The 23,050-nt window shown below is 41.3% G+C and overlaps 1 protein-coding gene across 2 annotated transcripts in view; it reads right to left on the bottom strand.

Annotated features, from left to right (window-relative positions):
* The window catches only part of KIF26A (kinesin family member 26A), a 99,661-nt gene that overhangs the window by 48,964 nt on the left and 27,647 nt on the right, over nt 1–23,050 (bottom strand). For both annotated transcript variants that reach the window (XM_052783337.1, XM_052783338.1), the window contains exons 3-4: nt 16,756–17,256; nt 1,381–1,547 (exon numbers count right to left, since the gene is read on the bottom strand). In XM_052783337.1, coding sequence (XP_052639297.1) covers nt 1,381–1,547; nt 16,756–17,256 — 668 coding nt within the window. The remainder of the gene's footprint in view (nt 1–1,380; nt 1,548–16,755; nt 17,257–23,050) is intronic.

Below are 23,050 nucleotides of genomic sequence, written 5' to 3'. Positions count from 1 at the left end.
TAGGCACTGATTTCTTTCTCTCAATTCCAAGGATGCTATTTTATTTTCTGGATTCCCTAGTGAAAGTGACAGTCTTTACAGCTGTTTATGACATACAGATTTACACTGTAATAAATCCAAAGTAGATTAAGCTAAATCACACTGTTCATACCCACAATACGAAATACAGTAACGAAAGCTGTGCTGCTGTCCAGTCTAGGTACTTTGGAGATGATTCATCTGACCTTATTTAGGTAACTAAACCAGAAAAGAGATGTCTGAGCTTTTCCCCTTACCTTTCCTCTCCACTCCCACTGATTTCAGACACCTGTCTTAAAATGAAACAAATCATCCTCTGTAAGCAACCGTTTCTCTGTGTTGACTTTAAACCTGCAGCACTTAGCGCAGAAACAAAGCACCAACCTACACACACCACTCTGGGCAGTCATTTCCCAACCTCTGTGTACAGACAGACTGTAATATGTAGGCATATAATGCTTAAGACTCATTGTACTGTGTTCTTCTAAAAAACAGGACTTGGGAAGTCGAGCCCTTTCTGAGGTCAGACTGTAACTTATAGTAAACATGGTGCAAAACATTTTAAAGATCAAGGAAAAGGAAACAATACAATTACCGTCATGATTACATGATAAGAAGGATCCTCACTCAGTGCATAAATTTGACTCTAATGCCATTCAGACATACGTTTTTCAATATTGTTTCAAAACATGTTCAGTTCTGAATTAAAAAAAGAGTTTGGAATGCAAGTACAAAGCCCTGAATTTTGTTGTTTTAAATACCATCTGCTTGACAGCGCATTGCATTTAATCAACATTGCAAATTACAACAAACATTTCACAAATAAAACTAACATACCATTTTTGTTATAAGACCCAAGAATGGAAAAAAAAGATTGTTCTGGGCTACTGCTAAAAAAAAGAATGTCTTAAACTGTTTTAACTGTTGCTACCAACTATGGAAAAACTTTTATTTGCATACATAAGCCATGCTACTGAATAAAAGTCTAATCTTTTTCATTTAAATCTGAGTGAAAAAAAACTTGCTACTTCAGTTTCTGCTCCAAGGAAACCTACAGAATAACAGACTTGCTACAGGTGGAAATGGCCATTAAGAACTAGACAAAGACCAACACACATTTTCTTGGGTTTTCGTCAATAGAGGTTCCTGATCAGGTCTCCGGAGAGAGAAAGGGGCATCACCATCACATCCCTGCTCCCCAGTGGCAGTGGAAAGCCACAGTCATGACCAGGTGACCAACTCCACCTCTCACCAACCAGCACCGCATGCTACACGTTCTACCCACAGCAAAGACTCAACAGCATTTCACAACTGTTTGAAGACCCGTGAGCGGTTACAGAAAGCAGAAAGGTGAAAAACTACCTTATGAAGAATGAAGCCGCAGCTGAGGTACCTGCCGAGACCCCAGCTGGAGCAACCATGGTCTGGGAGGCTGCTGAGCCACCTGCTCCCGCAGCGTCGGAGTTGTTCTGCCCTGAGCTGATCTGAACATTGGGACCCTCTCGGCCACTTTCTGGTGCTGTTTCTGTCTGAAAAAAAAAACAAAAACAAACAACACATGTACAGGTTAATACACTTGCTGAATGGCCATGACAGGGAGAAATCTCACGCAGCACTTCCAAAGAGTGTCTTTGCAATGGTGAAGGCAATGATCAGCAGTGACTGAGGAGCAATACAGCATACTGCAGTAGGTCCTGCAACATAGAAGGTAAAAACCATGACCGCAGCAGATGAGCAGAAAAACAGAGACCCTTTGTGATGGGTAATGCACACTTAAATAGTTTGACAGGCATGAAGAAATGGAAAAAGATAAGCAGAACCCTTTTGTTTTACAGTGTTATTTGGGAACTGGCAGAACTGTTTATCTGGTTCAGTTATAACTGTCAGGAATTATTTCTCAGTGGCACATCATCTGCAAGACCTATCTGTTTAAGAGGAACTAACCAAACAGTCACATTTGTAACACGTTTCCACATGAATAACCCCAAGAACTAAATAAAAAAAAATTGATTTTTTAAAACATATATACAGCCCTGCTTTTCAGGATTATTTATCTTACCAGCACAAGTGCACAGCATTTTTTTCTCCTGCAAACTGTTCCAGTGGAAGAACAGGAGTGACTGGAGATGCATCTTCTCTAGCATAATGCATCTGCTGTATCTGAGACAAGAGTTTGGAAGGGGCGATTGTTTTGGGATTTTGCCAAAATATCAGACATCTGTATTGTGAAATTCTGTCATGTCGAAATCTTCATGTTTAGGCCACCGACTCTTCCAGTACCAAGTTCAATTAAGCCCCATCAGTCAAATGCTCATTGACAGTGCTGGGAAGGCCTCCTTTTCAGAAGAACCTGCTCTATGTCTAGGAGTACTGAAAATTTAATTAAAGACGACACCACAATAAATATTTGTCAAAAGAGTTAATTGCTTCATGTATGATAAAATATGATGGTTCTGTCATCTGAAATACTATGTCGACATTTCCAGCTAATTAGCTAAAATAAATTCCAGAAAAGGAGACAGCCTTGTAATGAAGCACAAACGCAATTAAGTACTTCCTGGGATGCCACCAAATTTTAAATTTTGTGCTGCCATAGATCATGTTTTACTACTACAGATATGCAGACATTGTAATAGAGCCTTCTCAGTTACATACACACCCTCAATTTTCTCATACACTGACAACCCAAACAGAGTTTTTCTCATGAGAACTGAGGCAACCTGGATATTAGGTACCAAGTAAAAGAAAACTCTGCCAACCAAGGAGCACTCAACTGGTGCATGGAATACTGTGGAGTTTCATCTGGACTCATTCCCATAGGTTGAATGCTGAATTCCCAGTTCCAGAAAAGTCAACAAGAAGAAAGTGCACCCAGCTCTTTTGAAGGTCTGCTCTTTAAAGATTAATACTATTATCAGCATTATGGAGTGGCTGACTAATGCTTTACCATAGACTGCTACACAAAAGAGTACTTTCATAGAGCTCACCTAAGAGATGTGAGGCTGACACAGAAGAATACTCACACAGATTAACTTAATCCTAGTGAAGCTACTCGCACTAGAAGCCTAGCTGGAAACTTTAAATAACCCTCTGCAAACCCTTCACTTTGTAATACGGAAGTCTCATGAGATCAGATTTCTCAGCGATGCAGGCAGAAAGGCAGAGACCAAGCACTGCTAGAGATCAACACTGGAACAAAGAAATGGTATGGCAGGAACACATGCTTAAAAAGGGGAGTCTGTCTATCCCACCCATGGTCTACTGGCAATGACAGCCAGGAACAGAGATGCTTGGAAAAGGATGAGATCCGCTCATGTGGTTAATGGCTTAAAACTAAGTGATGGAGTAATGAGGACCTTCAGGTGGTCAATAAAGGACGTACTTGATCATTAATGAATTGAAGCAACAAATGTGTGGCCTTGACCTATACCGGTCACAGAAAGTATATGGCATGGGGAAAAACACACAGACTGGGAAAAATCCAACGTGATGTCTGAACTTCTGAGTTACATGAACTGACACAAAGTGCTAATAATAAGTGGAGCTTACTACGGACTTAGCAATTTACTAAGAAATCTACACCAGAAACTCTGGAGCCGGTATGTGGGGCTTACAAACTCGCACATCACGAGGCTGCCATGCCCAGTGGCCAGTGGCATGATGGCCAGCAAGAGAAGGAAACCCGACCAGCAACCACTGGCAGGCTAACGTTAGTGTTTGAATACTCCCCTACATTCTGCCAGGAAGACAACCATAACCCTCCGTCACATGAGCTGTTGTCTCAGATATAAAAATTACAGGGTTAAGATGAATTCCCAAGACATATTTTTCCATTCACTTTCAACAGGGACTACATGAGACGACAGGACTTTGAAACAAAGAAAATAACATTTAAGCAAAATAATGAAGAAAGAAGGCAGAAGCAGCAACGTGTTTCTAACCAATCGTACTTTAACTAATGCATTATCTAAATGATGGCAAAATCAAAGCTAAATATGAAATCTGTAGAGTTAGCATGGAACTTCAGTGAATTTTACAGCAAATTGTGACACATTTGTAAGAACTGACTGGAATCTGTTAACATATCAATTCCTGTAAAAGCTATTCACACTTAACAAAAATATGAGAAATGTATAACATATATTCCTTTTTCACCGCTTTTTTTATTTCTAAGAAACGTAGGCTTCTAAGTTCTCAAAAAGATCATTACCCAATTAGTATTCTTACACACAGAGGTAACATCAGTTTTGCTGCATGGTAAGAAGCTGAAAAAGCACAAAACAAGTTCTTCCAAGTTTGGGATTCATTTCAAGGACTGCTTGCACCATCCAAAGTGACGGGATTTTCCAGCACAACCATGTACGGCTCTCCCTGAGACAGCTACATCTCTCAGCTGATGACGAGGGCTCAGGTATGAGGAAATTTGTCAGGTCCGAGTCATTTGTCCTGAGGCAGGAAAATTACAGACAAGTAATGGGACCCTCCTGGGCACTCTGGTTTGTCACACCACAGTGTGGCTTACAGCTGCTGAAGGGTTATGAATAAGATAAAGGGGCTTTGTTTTTAAACTATATGCAGGAATTACTTTGTGCGCCTCCCTCATCCCAACCCATGCTCTTGTGGGGACCATGTGTGGAAAATATAATTCTCTAGAGGAATGGGAGCAACTTTGCATGACTTCTTTAAGCATGCAAGTCTGCACAGAGAGAAGACTCCAGTCTGCAGCTGACAGGGAACTGTGCTTCACCGTTTACTAAATTTTCATAAATCACTCATGATCAAACGCAGAAATCACAACCTTGTCACTATAAAGTGTTACCGACTGCACTGAATATTTAAAGTGTCATAGGCCTCTGCATCCAGAGATTAATGTGTGTTTTAATTTTCTAAGAAAAGGTTTGCCGGACAAAAGCCATTAACCCTCTGGAAACCAGCTAATCCTCAAAGGAAGGATTTCCAAAACTGCTCTATAGGACCCCCTTCCCTCCGCTCTCTCCAAAGCCACCTAAAAACTGGTAAGAGCACAGCAAAATCAATGCTTGAAAATGTCACGCCAGGCATTTTGCACATGCAGGAATGACTGATGTCTCGGTGCTTCATACCGGTGCCTGCGTCATGGATGGGAGGGTTTTGGTACCAGCTCCCACTGCCCATCCTGAGGACACGGGAGCAGAGCTAGACATGCTGCGTTTTGGCTGGCAGCATCCACACACGCAGCTGAGGTTGGCGGGGCCACAACAAGCAATGACAGCATGAGCTGTTCCCAGTTAAGATGGCCAAAGGCTGGGGGAGAGGGCAGGAAGGGACGGAGGCAACCCGACATCCTCAGGCTGTGGAGGTGTGCTGGGCAGAGCAGGGGCATCCCCTGCCCCGTCCCCGATCCCCAGCACACAGGTTCCCTGCCATGACCAGATGGCAGGAAACATCTGCCCAGGTTTAAACAAGTCAGGCTAGTCCAAAATTACACTGTAGAGAAGTTGGCCACAGATTAAATTTCCAGGTACACAGTACGCTGTCAGGCCATTACCATCTGAAGGACAATTACAACCCTAACAAGCTCTTTACAAGTTTGAAGTGCAAAGCCAAAAACTAAGCCATAATGTTTCCAGTTTCCTGAATATTTCCATTCTCTGGACACTGACCTTTGTCCAGGGATCCAAAAAAGCCAAGCTAGGTGCTGCCACTTTGTAACGCATGCAAAATCCGTGGTTGGCAACAAGCAAGAAAAACATGGGAATATAAAAATCTAGAGAAAAATAGATCAATCCCGGGATAGTACTGTCACAGTAAAAGAAAACCAGAACGTTAGAAAGAGCTGCAAAAGAAAGTAACCAGATATGATGTCTAAATGTAAGTATCAAGAACAGATTCACAGAAGAGGGAATGGAAAATTACAAAAGCGTCAACGAGTCTGACACATCTGTGTAATCAGAGTCAGAACTCAATATAATTTATTTTATTTCAAAAAATTGGTCCCATAATGAAAGCATTCAATAGGGCTTCAACAGTGAATTGCAGGTGAAGCTCTAGCAAGATCAAGCCTGAGTTTGTACTGGGGCTTTTTTTTTTTTTTTTTCTTTCCTTTTTAAGTTGTTTTTACCCCTTCCTGACCAGCAGGCAGACATACAGAATTTTGAGTATTTGCTTTAACTTACTATTTTCCCCTTTCAGACTAGAACGTCACAGCCAATTAAATTGTAAAAACTACTTAATCTAACGATTTTGTAATATATTAAATCTACTGTTTGTATATGATAAAACAATGATTTTCCCTCTAAATGATTCATGCTAAGAGTCTTATGACCTACTACCACTAACTGGAACAAATGTGACGTAAATCTCTATCTGGATAATACTCATACTGTAAACCCTTCTTTCCCGTAAGCATGGATAAGTCCTGCATATGTCTTCTATGTGAAATGTCTCCTCCTGACTGACTAGCATTACGTAAAGTTAACAGTGCAGCACATGCCAGGTTGAAGCGAAACGTGTTCTGGATAAACTTTTTACTGCCACTTGACAATGTTTCTGCCAGGGCTCATTATAAAATAACTAGGGCATTTTATAACTACAACACACTACTGTAGTCATTTTATAACTTGCAGCTGCGATGTGGTAACAAGAATACCTAAACCTGTAGTTTCAGGCTTCTATGTGCATCTCGTCTTCAATGTAAATCAAATGCAGAGCATAATATCCCTTCCCCCAAAACAGGTTTTCAGCTACAAGAGTTGCTAATGTCTGGCTTGTCATTGATCTCTGGAGGCAGAAGGAGAAAAATCAGAGAGAAGTAGAATTAAATAGAAATAGGAGGGCCCGTCTGCTGTCACAGACTGGAAAGTAATATAGGAGCTCCAAAGACAACCTTGAGGCCCTTGCTTTTTGGATAAATATCTGAATTACTAAGACAGGTTAAGGGTTTGGATCTTCACCACCAAAAATCACTACCAGTCTGTACTTCATGCACACAAAGGACCTCATCCTTCAACTGCAGGGCACAGGCACCCAGCTGCATCCAGCGCTGGTGTCCTTGGCACTACAAGGATGGAGGAGCAGCAGCTTGTTCCCCTCTGACCAGGGTCTCTTGATCTCACTCTGACTCACATCTCTCCTAAACCATGCGCCTTGGTCCCTGAGAAATTTATTAAGGTTTTGGGCAGGTCTTGGGAAGGCCTCCGTCATCTGTGAAACACTTGTTCCTTCCTTCAGCCTGCCCATGTTCTCAGGCTGGAAGGTATCTGCAGCCAGGGCTCTGGTAGTGCAGAGATGCCACCAGGCAGCAACGGACCAATTACTTCACATTTCAGCCACTCGGGACACGGGTGCCAAAGGAAGCAGCAGGCAATGCTCTTTCTTTCCTTCTTCATGGCTATCTGACCACCAGTCACACAAACTTCACCCTCCTATCTGCATATGTAAACCCCACCACCTGGAAAGTCAGGAGGACATGAAAAAGGACTATCAAGAAGAATGTAGATCCTGCTGCACATAAACACTCTTAAATAGGGACTTTTCACATGCCGTGGATTTAAAACAGCCAGGCTAGAGGAACTGATTCTTCTAATGCCTCCAGGCAAGCATCAGAAAGTGTTGCCCAGAGCCCTCCCTGCTGACATGTATTACAATAGTTACAGCCTCCAAAGCCAAAAAATATAGCTATGTACTGCTCAGGGTGTTTTAATTTACCATTGTGGTCAAAATTAAAAATGAACTGTTTATTCAAGTGGACAAATATACAGTTGAATCCCTGCTTTTTGTCAGAGGCTGATATGAGCAAGTGAAGGAATTCATTAACAAGCTCATAATAATGCAAATTTCTGTCAGCTTAGGATTGGGTTTCCTACAAGAAGACAAATGCTTTTCCATTAGGACTGACTTCCACAGGCCAGATGCGTCTCTAACAGCAGCAAAACACAGGACACTTACAGAGCTTTGAATCGGGAGAACTTGTATTGCCTTCCTGACTCTGCAACAAAATTTCTCGATGACTTTAGGCAACTCAACCAAAATCTTGCTGTGCCTTGATTACTGTCTATTCAGCAAAATGGAATAACCACGTTCCCAAGAATTACAGGTCTTACAATTTTAGCATAATCATTATATTGTTATAATGACTGACATACAAAGTCAGCAAATAAAGGCAAAGGTGGACAGAGACTGTCGTACCTAATTCCTATTTCAATCATGCTGAAACTGCTTGCATATTAGATGTAACTACTTTAAAGAGAACATCCCTTGGGATCAATTTGCCTGACAGCTACCACATGCAAGGCACCCATTGACTAGTATTTTGCTGGAAGAGGTACAAGCCCTCATTATCTGAAGGGAAAACTGGGTCTTTACTACACCCAAATCTAGAGAACAAGATTCAATAACAGGGCAAGCTTATGAAGCAGCATTAAGTTTGCAAACACAGGGACAGATCTGACTATGTGATCATTGTTGAAGGACACCGAGGTACCAAATTCAGGATGGAGCTATGCAGATGTTGCTCTCTTTTTCTTGTGGCTGTTCCTTGCTGACCTGCTGTTTACTCCCCATGTGGGAACCTTGTAACCCAGACACACAGTCATGATTCACCATGACTAGAATGAAATCTGCAAGCCTATAGATGTCCCAAAGCTTTTTCAAGTAGCCAAAATGCCATGACAGTAATGAGGAACTCCAGAAGAACTTCCCAAATGTGAGTGGACAAAGAAGTGTCAGGTGAGATTTGACATAGATAAGATCACGTGTTTAGGGAAAAATAACCTAAATGACTCCTAAACAATGCTGAACTCAAAACCTACAGTTACAACTTGAAAGATCTAAGGGTCGTTGACTGTTCCTCTGAAATCAAGATGTAGCAGCCGCCCAAAAAAAAAAAAAAAAAAAATTACCAAACAAATTTTGGACATCACAAGGCAGGGCACGAAGAACAAGGAGGTTGATAGCATATTGAGTACTTCAGAGTCATCAGGAGAGGTTGGTAAGACTCAACGGGATGTCTACACAGCTACTCTGCATGGACCAACTAAACGCAGACCCTTCCCAAGCCAGGCATCACAAGGACCACTCTCCCCTTCTTCATCCTTCCAATCCCGTTTCCCTGCTACAACAGCCAACTGCCTTGCCCAGCTTTACCACTGTCATTTTTGAGAAGCAGAAGGGGGAGGTTCTGAACGGCAGATCCATTATCTTTGCCCAACATCACCAAAAACACAGCAATGGACTCCTGCCTACAGCACCTTTCAAACACTTCCTTCAACTAAGGAATCAGAAAAGAACAACCTCATCCAGTTTTGAGATCGTGGCAGCTATGCAAACCCAGAGGAATTAACTCAGAAGTGTTTGGGCACCAAACAAAAGTAATAATAATAATAATAATAGGTCAGCTTTGGAAAATGCCTAACCACAACACCAGTTTGTATAATAATTTATATGGACTCACTTCCCTAGAAGTGTTTCACGCTTGAATCTTACAAGTACTACTTTCAGATTCAAAGCAAACCTCTAATTATTGATCCTTCGTTACACTGGGAAATTACCTCATCGTAGTTTTAAAGGTCTATTTATAAGTCTAATAATCTCATCATTGATTACGGTGACTGTATTCTAATTATAAATCCATTATCTCCTCAACAATGAAATAAAATCAATAATGCACGTAAATGGGAAAAAGGAATTTAAATGCATACATTAATGCCATTTCAAGTAGCGCTATTTTATGCACCATCTCTAACGAAACTGTGTCACATCATTAGCAATAATGTGAAAAATCTTTTTCAATTAACAGAGCTGATTTGATGCTATGTTCAGTAAAGTGGCAATCCATTCCATTAAACACACACATATGAAATGCTTGAAACATCTATGAACTCTATCTATACATCATAAATTGTCTCCCAAGTGCTGAAACAGAAAACTAGATACATTTTCTATTGATGCTTTCTAAACCTCCTTTCAGAAGCTACCACCCAGGGCATTTCAGTGATTCTAGCTGCAAGTAAAAAGAGCATCAATATTTGCCAGATGCTCAGCTGCTCATGCCACAAAACAACAGGGGATCCTTTTGGCAATGCTCGCACTGTGCACAGCTTGACTACCTGGAGGCCCATGACCTCAACATGCCACCATTCCAGTACACAGCCTATGGAGCAAATGTTAAATTCAAACCACTTTCCAAAAAATGTATGCTGTTCAATCCTATTTTACAGAAGCAGGACAACTGGGCAATCCAGCTGTGCAAATCAGTTCCTTCCATGGGGTATACGGAGACCACTGCGAGAGACTTTCTCTCCACCAGCCTGCACATGACTAGGACCTGAGATCAGCCTGAATTTATCTGGTTTCTCTGCTGCATTAACCTCTGAAACCAAAGGGCATTATTCAGCTGCAGCCCACCCTTAACAAGCGATGTAGCCAGTGCAGAGCAACAGTAGCCTCATAAAGGCACTTCTGCATCAGACATACAGAGTCTTTCTCAAATGTTGGATGACACTTCTGGTCTCCAGCCAAAAAGTATGAGCCTTCCTTTAAGGTGATTTCTAATGTTGGGGTGGCGTGGGATGCATTGATTAACAGTCAGTTCCTGGAGAATTCATAGTGGAGCACATGCCGAGTATAAATGGACCAGCAGTAAGCAAAAGGAGCTGAAGGTAACAAAGTGAAGAGAAAAGGCCATCCCTAAGAAACTAGTTCAAAGGCAAGAGTAGAAAATTTAAATATTTTGGGAAAAAAAAGGAGGGGATTTTTTATCTTAGTGTAGCTTATGGTACACTTGCTGGATGACAGAATGACCTGTGAGCCAAAGGTAAATACAGTGGATTATCATTTGCACATAAGCTCTAAAGTCTGCTTGTCTTAAATCTACCTCTGATGAGTACAGGTGAAGTCTGGGCCAACATTCTTTATTATTGCTTGTTGACTTCGATTGTCAACAAAGGCAAGTATGGACTTGTTTCCCCGTGCAAGCTGTAATAACAACTGCTTAGCCTAGAGGGGTGAAGGATCAAAAGAACCGTTTTCAGGTGGTAATCTGAGCCACAAGAGGGTCTGACTCCTGCGAATAGTTACCCTATCCCACAACTGTAAAACCAATGCTATGGCAGAAGTGTCAAACACACAATATGAAGATATGCAATTCACACCCTCACCTAAGAAAACACTCATTTCCATCTTGTAGCCAGTACCCTTTCTGTCAACTCTTTAACATTTTTCCTAAGCCACTCTGATACCTGGGAATTAAAAGGTAACCTCATTTTCACCTTGGGCATCCTACACTGGGGGCAATCTAGAAAAAGAGAGCACGAAGACCTTAGCAACTACACAAAACAGAGGGCTACGTTTTTATCTGTGTGTTTAAGGCTGGATTTCCAACCCGCGCTTTCTAAGCTGGTCTGCTCTCTGGCTGCTGGGGCAGGGTCTCGCTGACTCTGAATACACAGCGCTGGTAGAAGCGTCGTCCTCCCACATCACACACACACCCTGCATTTGCTAAGGCAGCAAAGTGCAATGCAAGGCATTACTGCTCAGCCTGAGACTGCAACAGTCTCAGGAAAGGTCTTTTCCATGGGGGCTATAAACTAGGTTAGTATGAGAAAGCATTTAGTAACTTGGATCAAAAGGTTTCCTTCTGCTGTTCAGACTTGTTACAGAGAGTGACCAACACTAACTTTGAAGCTTTTTTTTTTTGCCACCCCCTTTCCTTTATGTACTTCCTCTACAAAAGCAGTAACACCAGCACCACTAAAGCTAAAGGGAAAACAGAAAAGCCTCTATGCAGCCCCGGCCTCACCACCCGTCTGGGGTTTGCTATTGACTTCTGCAGAAGCAAGATGTTATATGTGGAGTCTGAGAAATGTCCCAAAGCTCAAAGTCATCCAGATGTCTCACAGACAAGATTTATGGTCAAAGCACTATATTTTAATTGTTTCGTTACAAAATATATTTCACGCATTGTATTAATAAAAGGTCACTGAGAAAGCTATCAAGGAGGATTTTAAAAATTAATTTAAAAATCCATTTGGTATGACATTTATCAAAGTAAAAAAGTAGATGCTGGAAAGTAAATCTTGTCATTCTCTTTTCCACAGTCAGATTTTTATTGCATCTTCTAAGCAAAATGTAAGTCATCCTTGCTATAAACAAACAAAGAGGATTTAAGGAAAGTCAACAGAGGCTGAACTACCCTCAGATGAATCCATCTGGTTCAGATTATGGTAAGCAGAAGACTTATTCCTAGGAACTACAGGAAAGCTTGAGCTGTGACTAAAATAACTCAGAGATTTTTCACATAAAACAAAGGAACATCACTCCTTTAGAGTATATGTACCCATTTACATGTGCTGTGGGTGAACCCTCCCTCTCTGAACCAGGCCATAAACTTACACCTACCTTTAAATTTGTAAATACTCTCTGGGACATACATTGGACTTTTGATAAATTTACCATTTTATATACATATGCTCTAAAAGTTTTACTTAAGTCACCTTCTGTTTTCCAGTGCTCCAACTTTTCCTAATTCCTAATGGTGCATTTTTTAATATATTTTTAAAGCAACTTAGGAACTGGTAAAGATTCAAGGAGCCACAATATTTTGCCTTATAACCAGTACCAATTGTATATATTCAAATTAGAAATACAGTGTGGCAAGGATTTCATTTTGCATAAGATAAAAGAAAAAGCAATTTGCAAAAACAAACTCTATTTCACTGTAATGTCTTTATAGCACATGGCATGGCTACTTTACCACTTTTATGCAGCACATAACACTGCATACTAATAACACAGTCAATTGAAAGCATACAGTAAGACCTCTTTTTTCCACAATACATGCAGATACTTCTAATAGATATACAAGGTATTTTCAGTGGTTTTAATGTTCCACCTCTCAGCCAGATTTCAACACATCTAGGAAGCCTAAATTCCCCTTGCTCCTTTGCTGCTATGTTAAACTGAGTGGCAATGCTGAGCACCGCTAACATGTTTTTTCATTTGAGCAGTAACCTTATATTCACTTGTCACATCTAGAATTAAAAACACCAATATAAAACTATTTATTAATTAAAGTTGTCAGTCGTCCACTACAAATCAGCTGTCTTACCAGAGTTATACCACCTCCCTCCCCTCCACGGTGCTCGCTGTCTGGTCAGACTACTTATCACTGCTACTGGTGATTATTTTTTGTAATTTTTTACAACAGGCCACTTGGGTAAAGCAGCTGATTGCATCTTCACCTTTTGCACCTTGGTTGCAATCCTAGTCTTCCCCTCCCTGGGCCTTCCTCCAGATCCTTAATTACCGTTCCTCTTCACGGCTCCTGAAGCCCACGGTTATTATTTTGGTTTGAGCAGGACCCACACTATGCTTCGAAGACACATTCCTGTTCAAAAAAATTTATAATCTCTATAATGGATTTTCACACTTGAACTCCAAACATATATTAAAAATTTACGATGACCTGCACTTCTGACCCCCAACATTCAGCCCAGAAGTGTTTTTGCAACCATAAGTGACATTACAAGGTAATACATGCGAGTTTGGGGAGGGAGATGAGAAGAGCAGAAATGAAGCAATTTTTTTTCTTTCCGCAGACAATTCCACTACCACCACTATTAAAACTAACCATAAATAAAAAATGTGGGTCCTGGAGAAACGTCTGTAGGTACAAGGTCTCCTGAGGTTTGGCAGCCATACGCTGGGGTGTATTTTCACGCCCGCAGGGCACTGGGCACACAGCACCCCACACCCCACACTGGCCGCCCATGCGAGGGTTTGCTCCGCATCACCCGCCTGGGCTCTGCCAGCACCAGCAGAAAGCCACAGGCACCTTTGGCGGACAAGGCGAGCCAAGACAGACATCCAAGATGAGAAGGACAAAGCATTTCTTGGAGGTGCCTGTTGCTCTCCCACAACTACAAAGGAAGCCTCAGTAATTAGCTTAGAATAAACACCTGTCTTTTTGGCAGCTAAAAATAGTTGAGATGAACCCCAGCCTTTATCTGTGTCCGTCCTCCCATCTTTAGAAAATTAATCACGCTCACTTCGTATGCAGCACTGAGTTAAGTCCCTGAGAGGTAAGGCGCTTGGGTAACAGTTTCTTACCAGGGAGTTCAGCACTTGTTTCAAGAACCCCCCCTTTAGTAAGAAAACAAGGCAAAAGTACAGATTCCCAGTGAAACAGGGGTATTTACAGAGTGGTCAAAATAACTCGTATCACAACTGAGAGTGTAAACCCCCCAGGAAAAGGGCCATCTTTTTCTTCTGCGTTTGTGCAGTATCTTGCTTAAACAGGGGCTGAAGACTCCAAGATGTAGTCACATTACACATAATAAATAGTACATTCAATTGTGTCCTTTCTACTGCAATTCTTCTTGCTCCAGAATTCCTCTAGCCAGACCAGCTTTGCCCCACAGGAAGATGGGAAAGGTTACTAAAGACAGACGTCTCTAAAAGGACGTATATCCACAGCTCTCTCCTTGGGTTAATCTTAAACCTAAACCCTGTCTCCAACTTCAGGAAAGAACAGACAAAATCATCTTGCTAACCAGGGTTTAAAAAAAAAGAAATAAATCAAGTAAACTTTTCTAATAGGAAAAGAAGTTCAGACTTCACTGGCTTTGCAAAATTGTAAGATGAGGTGAGATGAGCATTGGACAAGAATGCCCTGCTGTGGATGCTGTCCTAGGCAAGGACTATACTAGCTGATTCCTGAAATCCCTCCAATCCTATTTCCTTTGACACCTGTGATTCCTCAGGGAAAAAGCATAAGGGAAGCACTTTCTGCCTCACCCACTCAAATAGCTTCGTCAGAGACAAGGTTCTTAATAATACAAAAGGCAGTAGAATTCAGACAGACACAGAAAGCACAACCTGGGAAGAGATGCACAACACAGTCTTCAGTAACTACATTTAGGCTTAAATGAATTAAAAAAAATATAAAAAAAAGGGGGGGGAGGGAGAAAACAACTGAAGCCTAGCTTCTCTCCAAAAACTGCTTCTAAATCTAAACTGTCCTTGCAGATGACTGGATGACATCCAAGCAGCCTCCAACACTCACAGCCTAACAGTGTTTGTCCTTTCATTAAAGGTCACTGTTTTCCAGGCTACTGAGTTTCTTTGCACATTTCTAGATCACACTTAAGCTCTGTTGCATTATACACATTTTTCCTTCACAGGGGTTAAATGAGGCAACTCAGTTTCATCTTAGAATAATGCAGTGGTTAGGGAAAACCTCATCTATCCATCAGCTTGGTTAAGCAGGAAGAAATCTGGAGCTGGCTGTTAGTGAATTATTTAAGACAAGAATAAGGGCAAACAAGGAATGAGCAGAGAAATGGAAATATTTCTGCTTTCAGAGAGCACAGGCTTCTTAACCCAGTAGCCTTCCCTTTTTTTTTTTTTTTCTACATTTCTGTGATATACACAGAATTTAAAAGATAATTAAAAGGTAACATCATATGCCTTACGTTGGCCAAATTGATGCCTAACGCATGGAGCAGCATTTTAGAGAAAAGCACTCATAGCAGCAGTTCCTCAAACCACGAAGAGCTGAATGGACCAGTTTTTTCCCTTTTCTCAATGTAAAATCATCAGAGAGCTATCTGACATCAGTGGAGATTCACTGGATTTAAATGGGGAGCCCTCAAAGGTGGGCTGTATGTGCATTCACAAATTTCCATATGAGAGAGAAATACGGGAAGGAGGAATCGCATCTCCAAGCTTTTTCTGGAAGGAAACACAACAGCCACCCTGTAAAAGTAATGTTACACAGCAGCACTCTTAAATATTTATCTCTGATGATCTTGGAGCTCAGCCAGCTGAAGCTACCAAGCAATATTAGGTAGTGTTTATATACAACAGCGCATAAGGCATTATGTTAAATTTAAAGCTGTCTAGCACCAACATACCTGGTCTTGCAAGATCCGCTACAACGGATTTAAGTGAAAACCATGACTTCTATTTGTACACATTTCACCATTACTCACACTCCCCTGTTCACTACCCTGTGTAAACAGTTTAGGAATAATCTTAGTCAAGACCAGTCACTATATCCTTCTTAGCACGGTTCCATAGATTGTCACAAATCTGTAATGAACTTGCTTTTAAAGGTAACACGCACCTCTAAAGCTTCTTCATTTCCCACAAGAGTTCTTAAAATACACACAGAACACAGGAAATCAACATCAATGCTTAAAATTCCAGTGCAATGACATTTACAGGCATGTGGCTCTGAAGCAACCCTCTGAATGCACTCTTTTACAGCAAACTGTTTTGCAGCACATCTAACCTGAAGATTAATGCTCTCCATCACAGTCTATCAACAGCGTCCGCTGAACACAGCCTTAGAAGTTCAGCGCTAGACTTGAGGGTCAAGTTTATCTTTGATACAATCCCATGAAGCTCCCAGAGTTTCATATGTGACAAACTTGGCCTTTTATGTTTTTCTAAAGGGGTCACCAGGTATGTGACAGCCAAATAACATCACCTGCATACGTGAAGCTAAAATAGGTGCAAAAGCATCTGAGGAAAGGATCTCACCATCTGACATAAGAAAGCAAATTCCTTGTGACATCTGACAGAACATCGTTCAAAGCTCTTTTTCAGCACTTCAGCTCTTGAAACATGGTTTAGAATACCATTAGCTGATCCCCTCTAAGATAAATATGTATATATCTCAAGAAATTTTATCTTTCTCTCTATATATATCCACACACATGCAAACAAAACTCAAGCATCTGAATTATCGCTACTTACTAGACAAGCCTGAGGCAGGAAGCTGTTCACCCTGGAGATACTCCACATGCCCTCGAGGTACTGCTGAGCTTGGATGGTGACCGAGCTCAGAGCCCCGCTGAGACCGCTGGGGGCCACGGTGACTTGAACGCTGGAGTTGGGAAAACTGCCCCCGCCTTGAGACCATCCAAGTCCCTTCTTCCTCTCTGCCCCAGAGAAGAGATTCGGTGACTTTCCAGGCTGCCTGCCCACCTGACCGGCGATGAGCGGCAGGTCTCGCTGGGAAGAGACAGTGACCATCCTGGGTACCATGCTGGTCACCGCCGCGGCGCCGGGCGGGAGGTCGGGCATTTCTGGGTAGCTGGTTTGATTGAGGGTGTGCATCATCTGAATGGCTTCCTGCTTCAGCTGATTCAAGTGAGTGGCACAAGTTTCGCATCTGCTCTCTCCTTCATTCCTGTTTTTCTGTAAATAGTCAGGCACTTGAAGCTTGTCAAAAATTAAAGCTGATAATCGTGGGTCCTAAAGAAGGGGGGAAAGGCAGAAAAATAATACTGAGTTAAAACAACGCAGAAAGACAAAAAGAAAGAAAAAGACAAAAGTTCTCTGTCATTTGCTCTCCACCCATGGAAGCACTTTAAATCTGTTCTGGGAACTCTCAGCCTTTTTTCCCCCGAATACCCTAAAAGACTCGCAGGTCACAGTGGATTAATAAACCATACGTGAATTCATTTGTATTAGACCCAGCATGAAAATTATCATCCGAATTAAACAGTGGAGCTGTGGTGTACTTGACAACTACTCATTCCTCTAATTAACTCTCCTTTGGACACATCTAACCTGTCTGTGTTTCCCGGGCTCAGGAACAATGTTAGTTGAGATGCTGAACCTACAAATATCACAGTGTGTTTCAAAGGCATTCCGCCACCTTAAACACAGGAAAATTAGACTTTAAAGTATTGCAAAAAATTAGTGCATGACCTGGTAAACGGTTTGTTGTCCTCACCCTCAGAAATGATTAATCAAGGGGCATAAAAACCAGTTTACATGGTGCTGCCCACAGCTGGCTCCTCTGCTAGTAAGGACTGTTATTTCTGATCTTTGCAACCCAGATGGTCACAATATTCCCTTACGCTACAGTTGCTTTGATGAGAAATAGATTTGAGCCTACAGCCATGTGTGAAGGTGTGACAATGTGCACACTAAGAAGCTGATTTAAAAGCAACACCTATTTTGTTTCCACAGAGCAATTTCTTCCCCTCTCCCCCTTGCTAGTTCATTTTAAGGCTGCCCAGGCATTTTAAAACCCAGCTCTGTGTTTCCAGTTCAGAGATAGAGTTACCTATCTCCTGAAACACACAAACGCCTTCCCATCCCAAGCCTGCTACTGTAAAGATTAGTCAAGAGATTAAATCCAGCCCTGTTGTAAATCTGCTATCGAGGCTAATGCTGTGCAGTAAAACTGACCCAACTTCACACACTCTCATTGAGCTCTCTAAACAATTAAGGTTTTAATGAAATCACAGCACAGCCAAAGGTTTATTTGTATAATTATTTCAAGTGAAAATACTTAATTTGCTTGTTAATAATGAGGGCATGCAAAGCTACTAAGTCAGCCATCCAACATATGCTGGGGGTATCCCCAGATCAGTACTCATTTTTAAAAATGTATTACTTTATGCCAAGCTGCAATTGCTCTCTAGGAAATGAATGTCCTATTAGAAAACTAACTAATTCTGGTTTTAATTACAACACACATCAATAAAACTCTTTTAAGAAGTCTTGGCATTGGTACTTTGGCTTTGCTCATTCACTTTCAACTGCGCTATTTCCCTTTGCTCTAAATTCGGAAAGTCCTAAAACACTGCCTAACTTCTGCAGCAGCAGCATGGAATTTATCTCAATTTCAGCTGCTGGACTACTCCTGCAATAGTTTTTAATCTATCTCACAAGACACAGTACAGTGTTGATATGAACCATTGTGAGTATATCTAGCATCACATTGTTCCGCAGCCAAAAGCTATTAACAAAAGTTGCTCTTTCCGCAATAATCTAAATTATTGTTTATTTACTGACTTAAAAAAAATAAATACTTCTCAGGCTAAGGAAAGCTACTCCTGCTGCTGACTGAACAATAAATTGCATTCACATTAGTGAACCAGTTTACAAAATCAAGTGAAAGACACTTTCATTTTTGCCTCTTCTCTTTATCGAGGTTTAGATGCTGGTAAAAATGCCTTTGAAGTTGCACCATTTGCTTACCCTCATGAGCAAGAAAATTCTTTCCCTCCAAACCTCCCAGAAGACGATAATACTAAATTAACAGATATTACTCAGGAAAAAAAAAGTAATTAATATTTTAGAAACTTTTTTCTAACGCTTCAGCAGAAAGGGCTATTGGTTAGACTTAAAAAACATACTCAGTGCTGCAAGCACTATTAAGCCTTAGGCAAAACAAAGGCCACGCAGTCTATCTCCCAAGAAAAACAAACAGCACCACACTCTGCAGAAACCTTTCCAAGGGAGAGCCCTCTGAGCAAATTCTTGATGAGGCTGACACACAGCATCTATTCAAACAGCCCCAGAAAACAGCAACTTCCAGCACCGGGTGCCCCGTCCGCGGCCAGGCACATCCCTGGGCTCGCTCCTTTGATCCAAGTCGGGCACACAAGGAAGCACCTGCAGGTCCCGACTGCGTGAGCCTCATCTGGCAATGTTTAAATTGCTATCAAATGTCAAAAGTTTCAAATAAGCAATTAAAGCGAATTACTAGGTGAAACAGGCTTCTCATTTAAAAGAAACGACTTCTTTTGATGTAAAGAAAATTAATGACCCCAATTCTAGCTCCATAAACACAGTTTACAGCGTAAGGCAGATCAGAGTCAGGCCCGTCTTGCAGTTACAAGGAAATCCAGTGGATGCCATACTAAAGGGGGGAACAAAAAAAAAATTTTTATTTATTTAGAAAATTACACAGAGCAAACCATATAAGCACACAGTATGCCAAATTTAAACCGTCTAATTTATTTAGAGTAGAAAAGAAAAAAAAAAAAAAGCCATCTCATTTCCAGTGCTTGCATTTCGCCAAGCATTTACAAGGAGCCTTTTAACCCACTCATCCAGCCTCTGTGATCCCCAGTTTGCATCTGTGGCCATCCTCCTCCAGCACCTCACCGAGGGCCCAGCTGTACAGTTAGATTACTTTTATTTTTCCACTCTGTGCGACAAAAACACCTGGCTAATGGTTGGGCGTGACGGGCAGAGGAAACACAAGTTACTGTTAAAAACATTAACCATAACTTAAAAGTTAAGCCAGCCCCATTAAAGAGGTTTTACTACCCGGTGACGATGCCTGGTCCTGGGGAGCCCCCGCTTCGGCAGCTCGCACCCTAACAAGGCTGGGGTGGAAGTTACACTCTCATGTTTTACAGAGGGAAGAAATAAAACTTGAGTGACCAAACGCATTAGACGCACACATAGGAGGGGGGGAAGCAGTTAAAGCCATTCTTGTTACTGCTCTGCCGGCAGAGAGGCAAGACAGATAAAGACAGTGTGCAAGGCACTGGGGGGATTGGCACAAAATTAAATGTGGAACACACAAGCCTCTATTCCAAATAGTGCTCCAAAACCAATTTAGTCTGCTGTGCTACAAAGAAGATGACTCCTTCATTCCTGCACAGCATAAATAAACTATGCTGTCTTTGTCACGCCTACTTTCCAAATGCTGTTCTTACCTTCTGAACAAGCAGGATAAGCAAAATACTGCGATGCTGTAACATTCACAGCTTCCCCTCCCACTACAGAAACCAAGACCCTAAATTCAGTCTCAGCTTGTTAACTTTTGCGTACAAATTTTAGATATTCAAACATCACAGACTGTTAGAAAGGTAAAATAAATGGTCCCACAAAGGACAACTGCACTGGGGAGCCCAGCAGCCCCCAGCGAGGTCAAGGCACGAGATAATTACATGTATTTATAGGAGGAAGAATTTTCTGAAATGCCGGAATTTACCACTGTTTTTCAGCAAGCAGTTCTTACAGACACAAGCAAGCTTGCAAACTGCTACTGGAAGATTAAACATACACGTGCAAATTGCCCACACGAGGAAGAGCACACAGACATGGTCTGCAAGTCCTTCCAAGCTCAACTGGGCAAGATGGTAAACTTGGGAAATCAAGATTGTGCTCCCGCTAGAACACACAGCAAAACACCCATTTAGTTCAACGCCAGCTGCATTTAGCCTGGAGTCTGCCTTCAGGCTTTACCTCTGAACCAGGAGCAGGGAAAATGAGCTCAGATTTGAAAACACATCCAGCAACATACAACAGAAAGAAAGAAACGGACACTTTAATTCATACTTCCCTCTCTGATGTATACCTCAACTGCTGCTGCCTCCCCATGAAATGCAGCAAGGACCAAGCAGGGCTTCAGCTATGCAGGTAACACCGATGTGCTGCGTGTGGGGCACACAAACAAAACCCACATCTCACAACTGTAAAATGCTACGTCCTGAGACCGTTGCCCTTGAAACTACAGGCATACTCAAAGCAACTGGGATGTGGCCAAAGGCCAACAGCTCTGAAAAGCCCCTCTACAGCTTAGGCACCAAAATCACAGCCAAGTTTTCAAAAGCGTGCAACACCAAATGACCTTGCTGGAGCTGAACTCTTTTGAATACCTGAAGCAGTTTGTCAGTGATATTGCACTTAAAAAAATTAGATTCTTTTGAAATTTTAGCTCAATCTGTAATTTCCCAGGTATTTAAAGTTTGCAGTTAGATCGTTTGTTCAGTTAACAAGGAGTAATAGAGAGTTTTTCCATTGCAAAAGAGAAACAAAGATACAAGCTTTAAATCTTACCTGCAGCTACTGACTTGTAACTCCCAAACTAAGCAAGAGGCAAGGACGCAGAAAAGCATCTGGATTCTCACTTAAGAAGTCCCTGAAGTAATACCCACCCATCTGTAACCTAATCCTTTCAGCAAGGAACTATCCACAGAGTGCGAACAAATGATGACGAACAAATGATGAAAAGTCAAATTGCCAGCAACCGTCCTCAGTAATTACCTGCATTTCTGCCTGGCACTACTTTCTGCAATGCAAGTGTATCTGGAGCAGTATTCTGAATTAAATTAAATTCTTGATATAAAGATAATTAAAAAGAAAGAAGAAGAATCACCGAATGTCACACTGAAATATATACTTAAATACAGATCTAGGTAAACAACATTTTTAAAGGATGCTCTGGGAGAAAGGAATATATTTTCCCAGTGCAAAAGAATCAATGTTAATGATTTTGTGTCTTAATTGTCTTTCCAGATTTCTGCCGTGCTGCTTACAAATTAGTTTTTATCTTACATGACATTGTGAAATATCCACTAATATCTTCTATATTGACAAGTACTTTGAAGGCTGATGCTTGCTTTCAACTATATAGCAGTCATTGTCAGAAAAAGAGAAGAAAAAGAACACACTATACTCAGCAAAACCAGAGACTGCTCAATGTAATCAAGGAAAAAAAAAACCACAACAGTGCTAATGGTAATTTTTATTTTTTTTTTTTTAAAGAAAAGTTTCCAAGTAGCTATCTCAAGGGAGTGAAAATATGAGCTCTAAGTCTTCAAGTAACTGATGTTGTGAATTCATTCATTTACTGACCTAATCTTATCAGAATATAAACAATCAAGGAAAAACAAACACACAAAGCTTTCACAAAAACAGAATTCACCAGAAGTCCCATCTCCTGAGGGTTAGGGGTATCTGGAACTTGCAGTGTAACCATGCTGTCCTTGAAACAGCCCTCTGAATAAGCAGGAGAGCAAACCGCATTTCCAAAGTGAGCAAAATGCACATGCATTAAAAAACAAATAGATGCATTTTTAAGACTAAATTCCAGCTGGCCTCTCTACCTGAATGTCTCACTACATTTAGGTGGCAGATTAATTTAAGCCAATGGACTGTGGTCCTCCTCCCATGCTGTCCCCTAGCAGGATTTCTTCAAATCTCCAATCCCATTATTCTGTTTCTAACCACAACCTCAGGTACTGCACACAGACATATCCCACTGACTCTACCCAGCTGAGACTCAACCCCGTTTCTTTTCATCTTTGGCATCCCAAAGAGTTTGGGAAAAAAAAAAAAAAAAAAGGCAAGCACATTCTCTTACTTATATTGCATCTCTTCTAAACAGCACCCATCTTTCTAACAAAAGTCAAGCAATACGATAAATCTGCTAAAAACCGCATGACCCCACACTAAAAATGACTGCAGCGTGTTTAGTTATTCTGCAGCCTCCACTGAACTCTATTTATTTCTA

The sequence above is a fragment of the Harpia harpyja genome, chromosome 3, assembly GCF_026419915.1.
Source record: "Harpia harpyja isolate bHarHar1 chromosome 3, bHarHar1 primary haplotype, whole genome shotgun sequence".
Taxonomy (NCBI): domain Eukaryota; kingdom Metazoa; phylum Chordata; class Aves; order Accipitriformes; family Accipitridae; genus Harpia; species Harpia harpyja.
The sequence above is the reverse complement of the archived record's forward strand: the minus strand, read 5'-3'. Positions and strand labels throughout refer to the sequence as shown.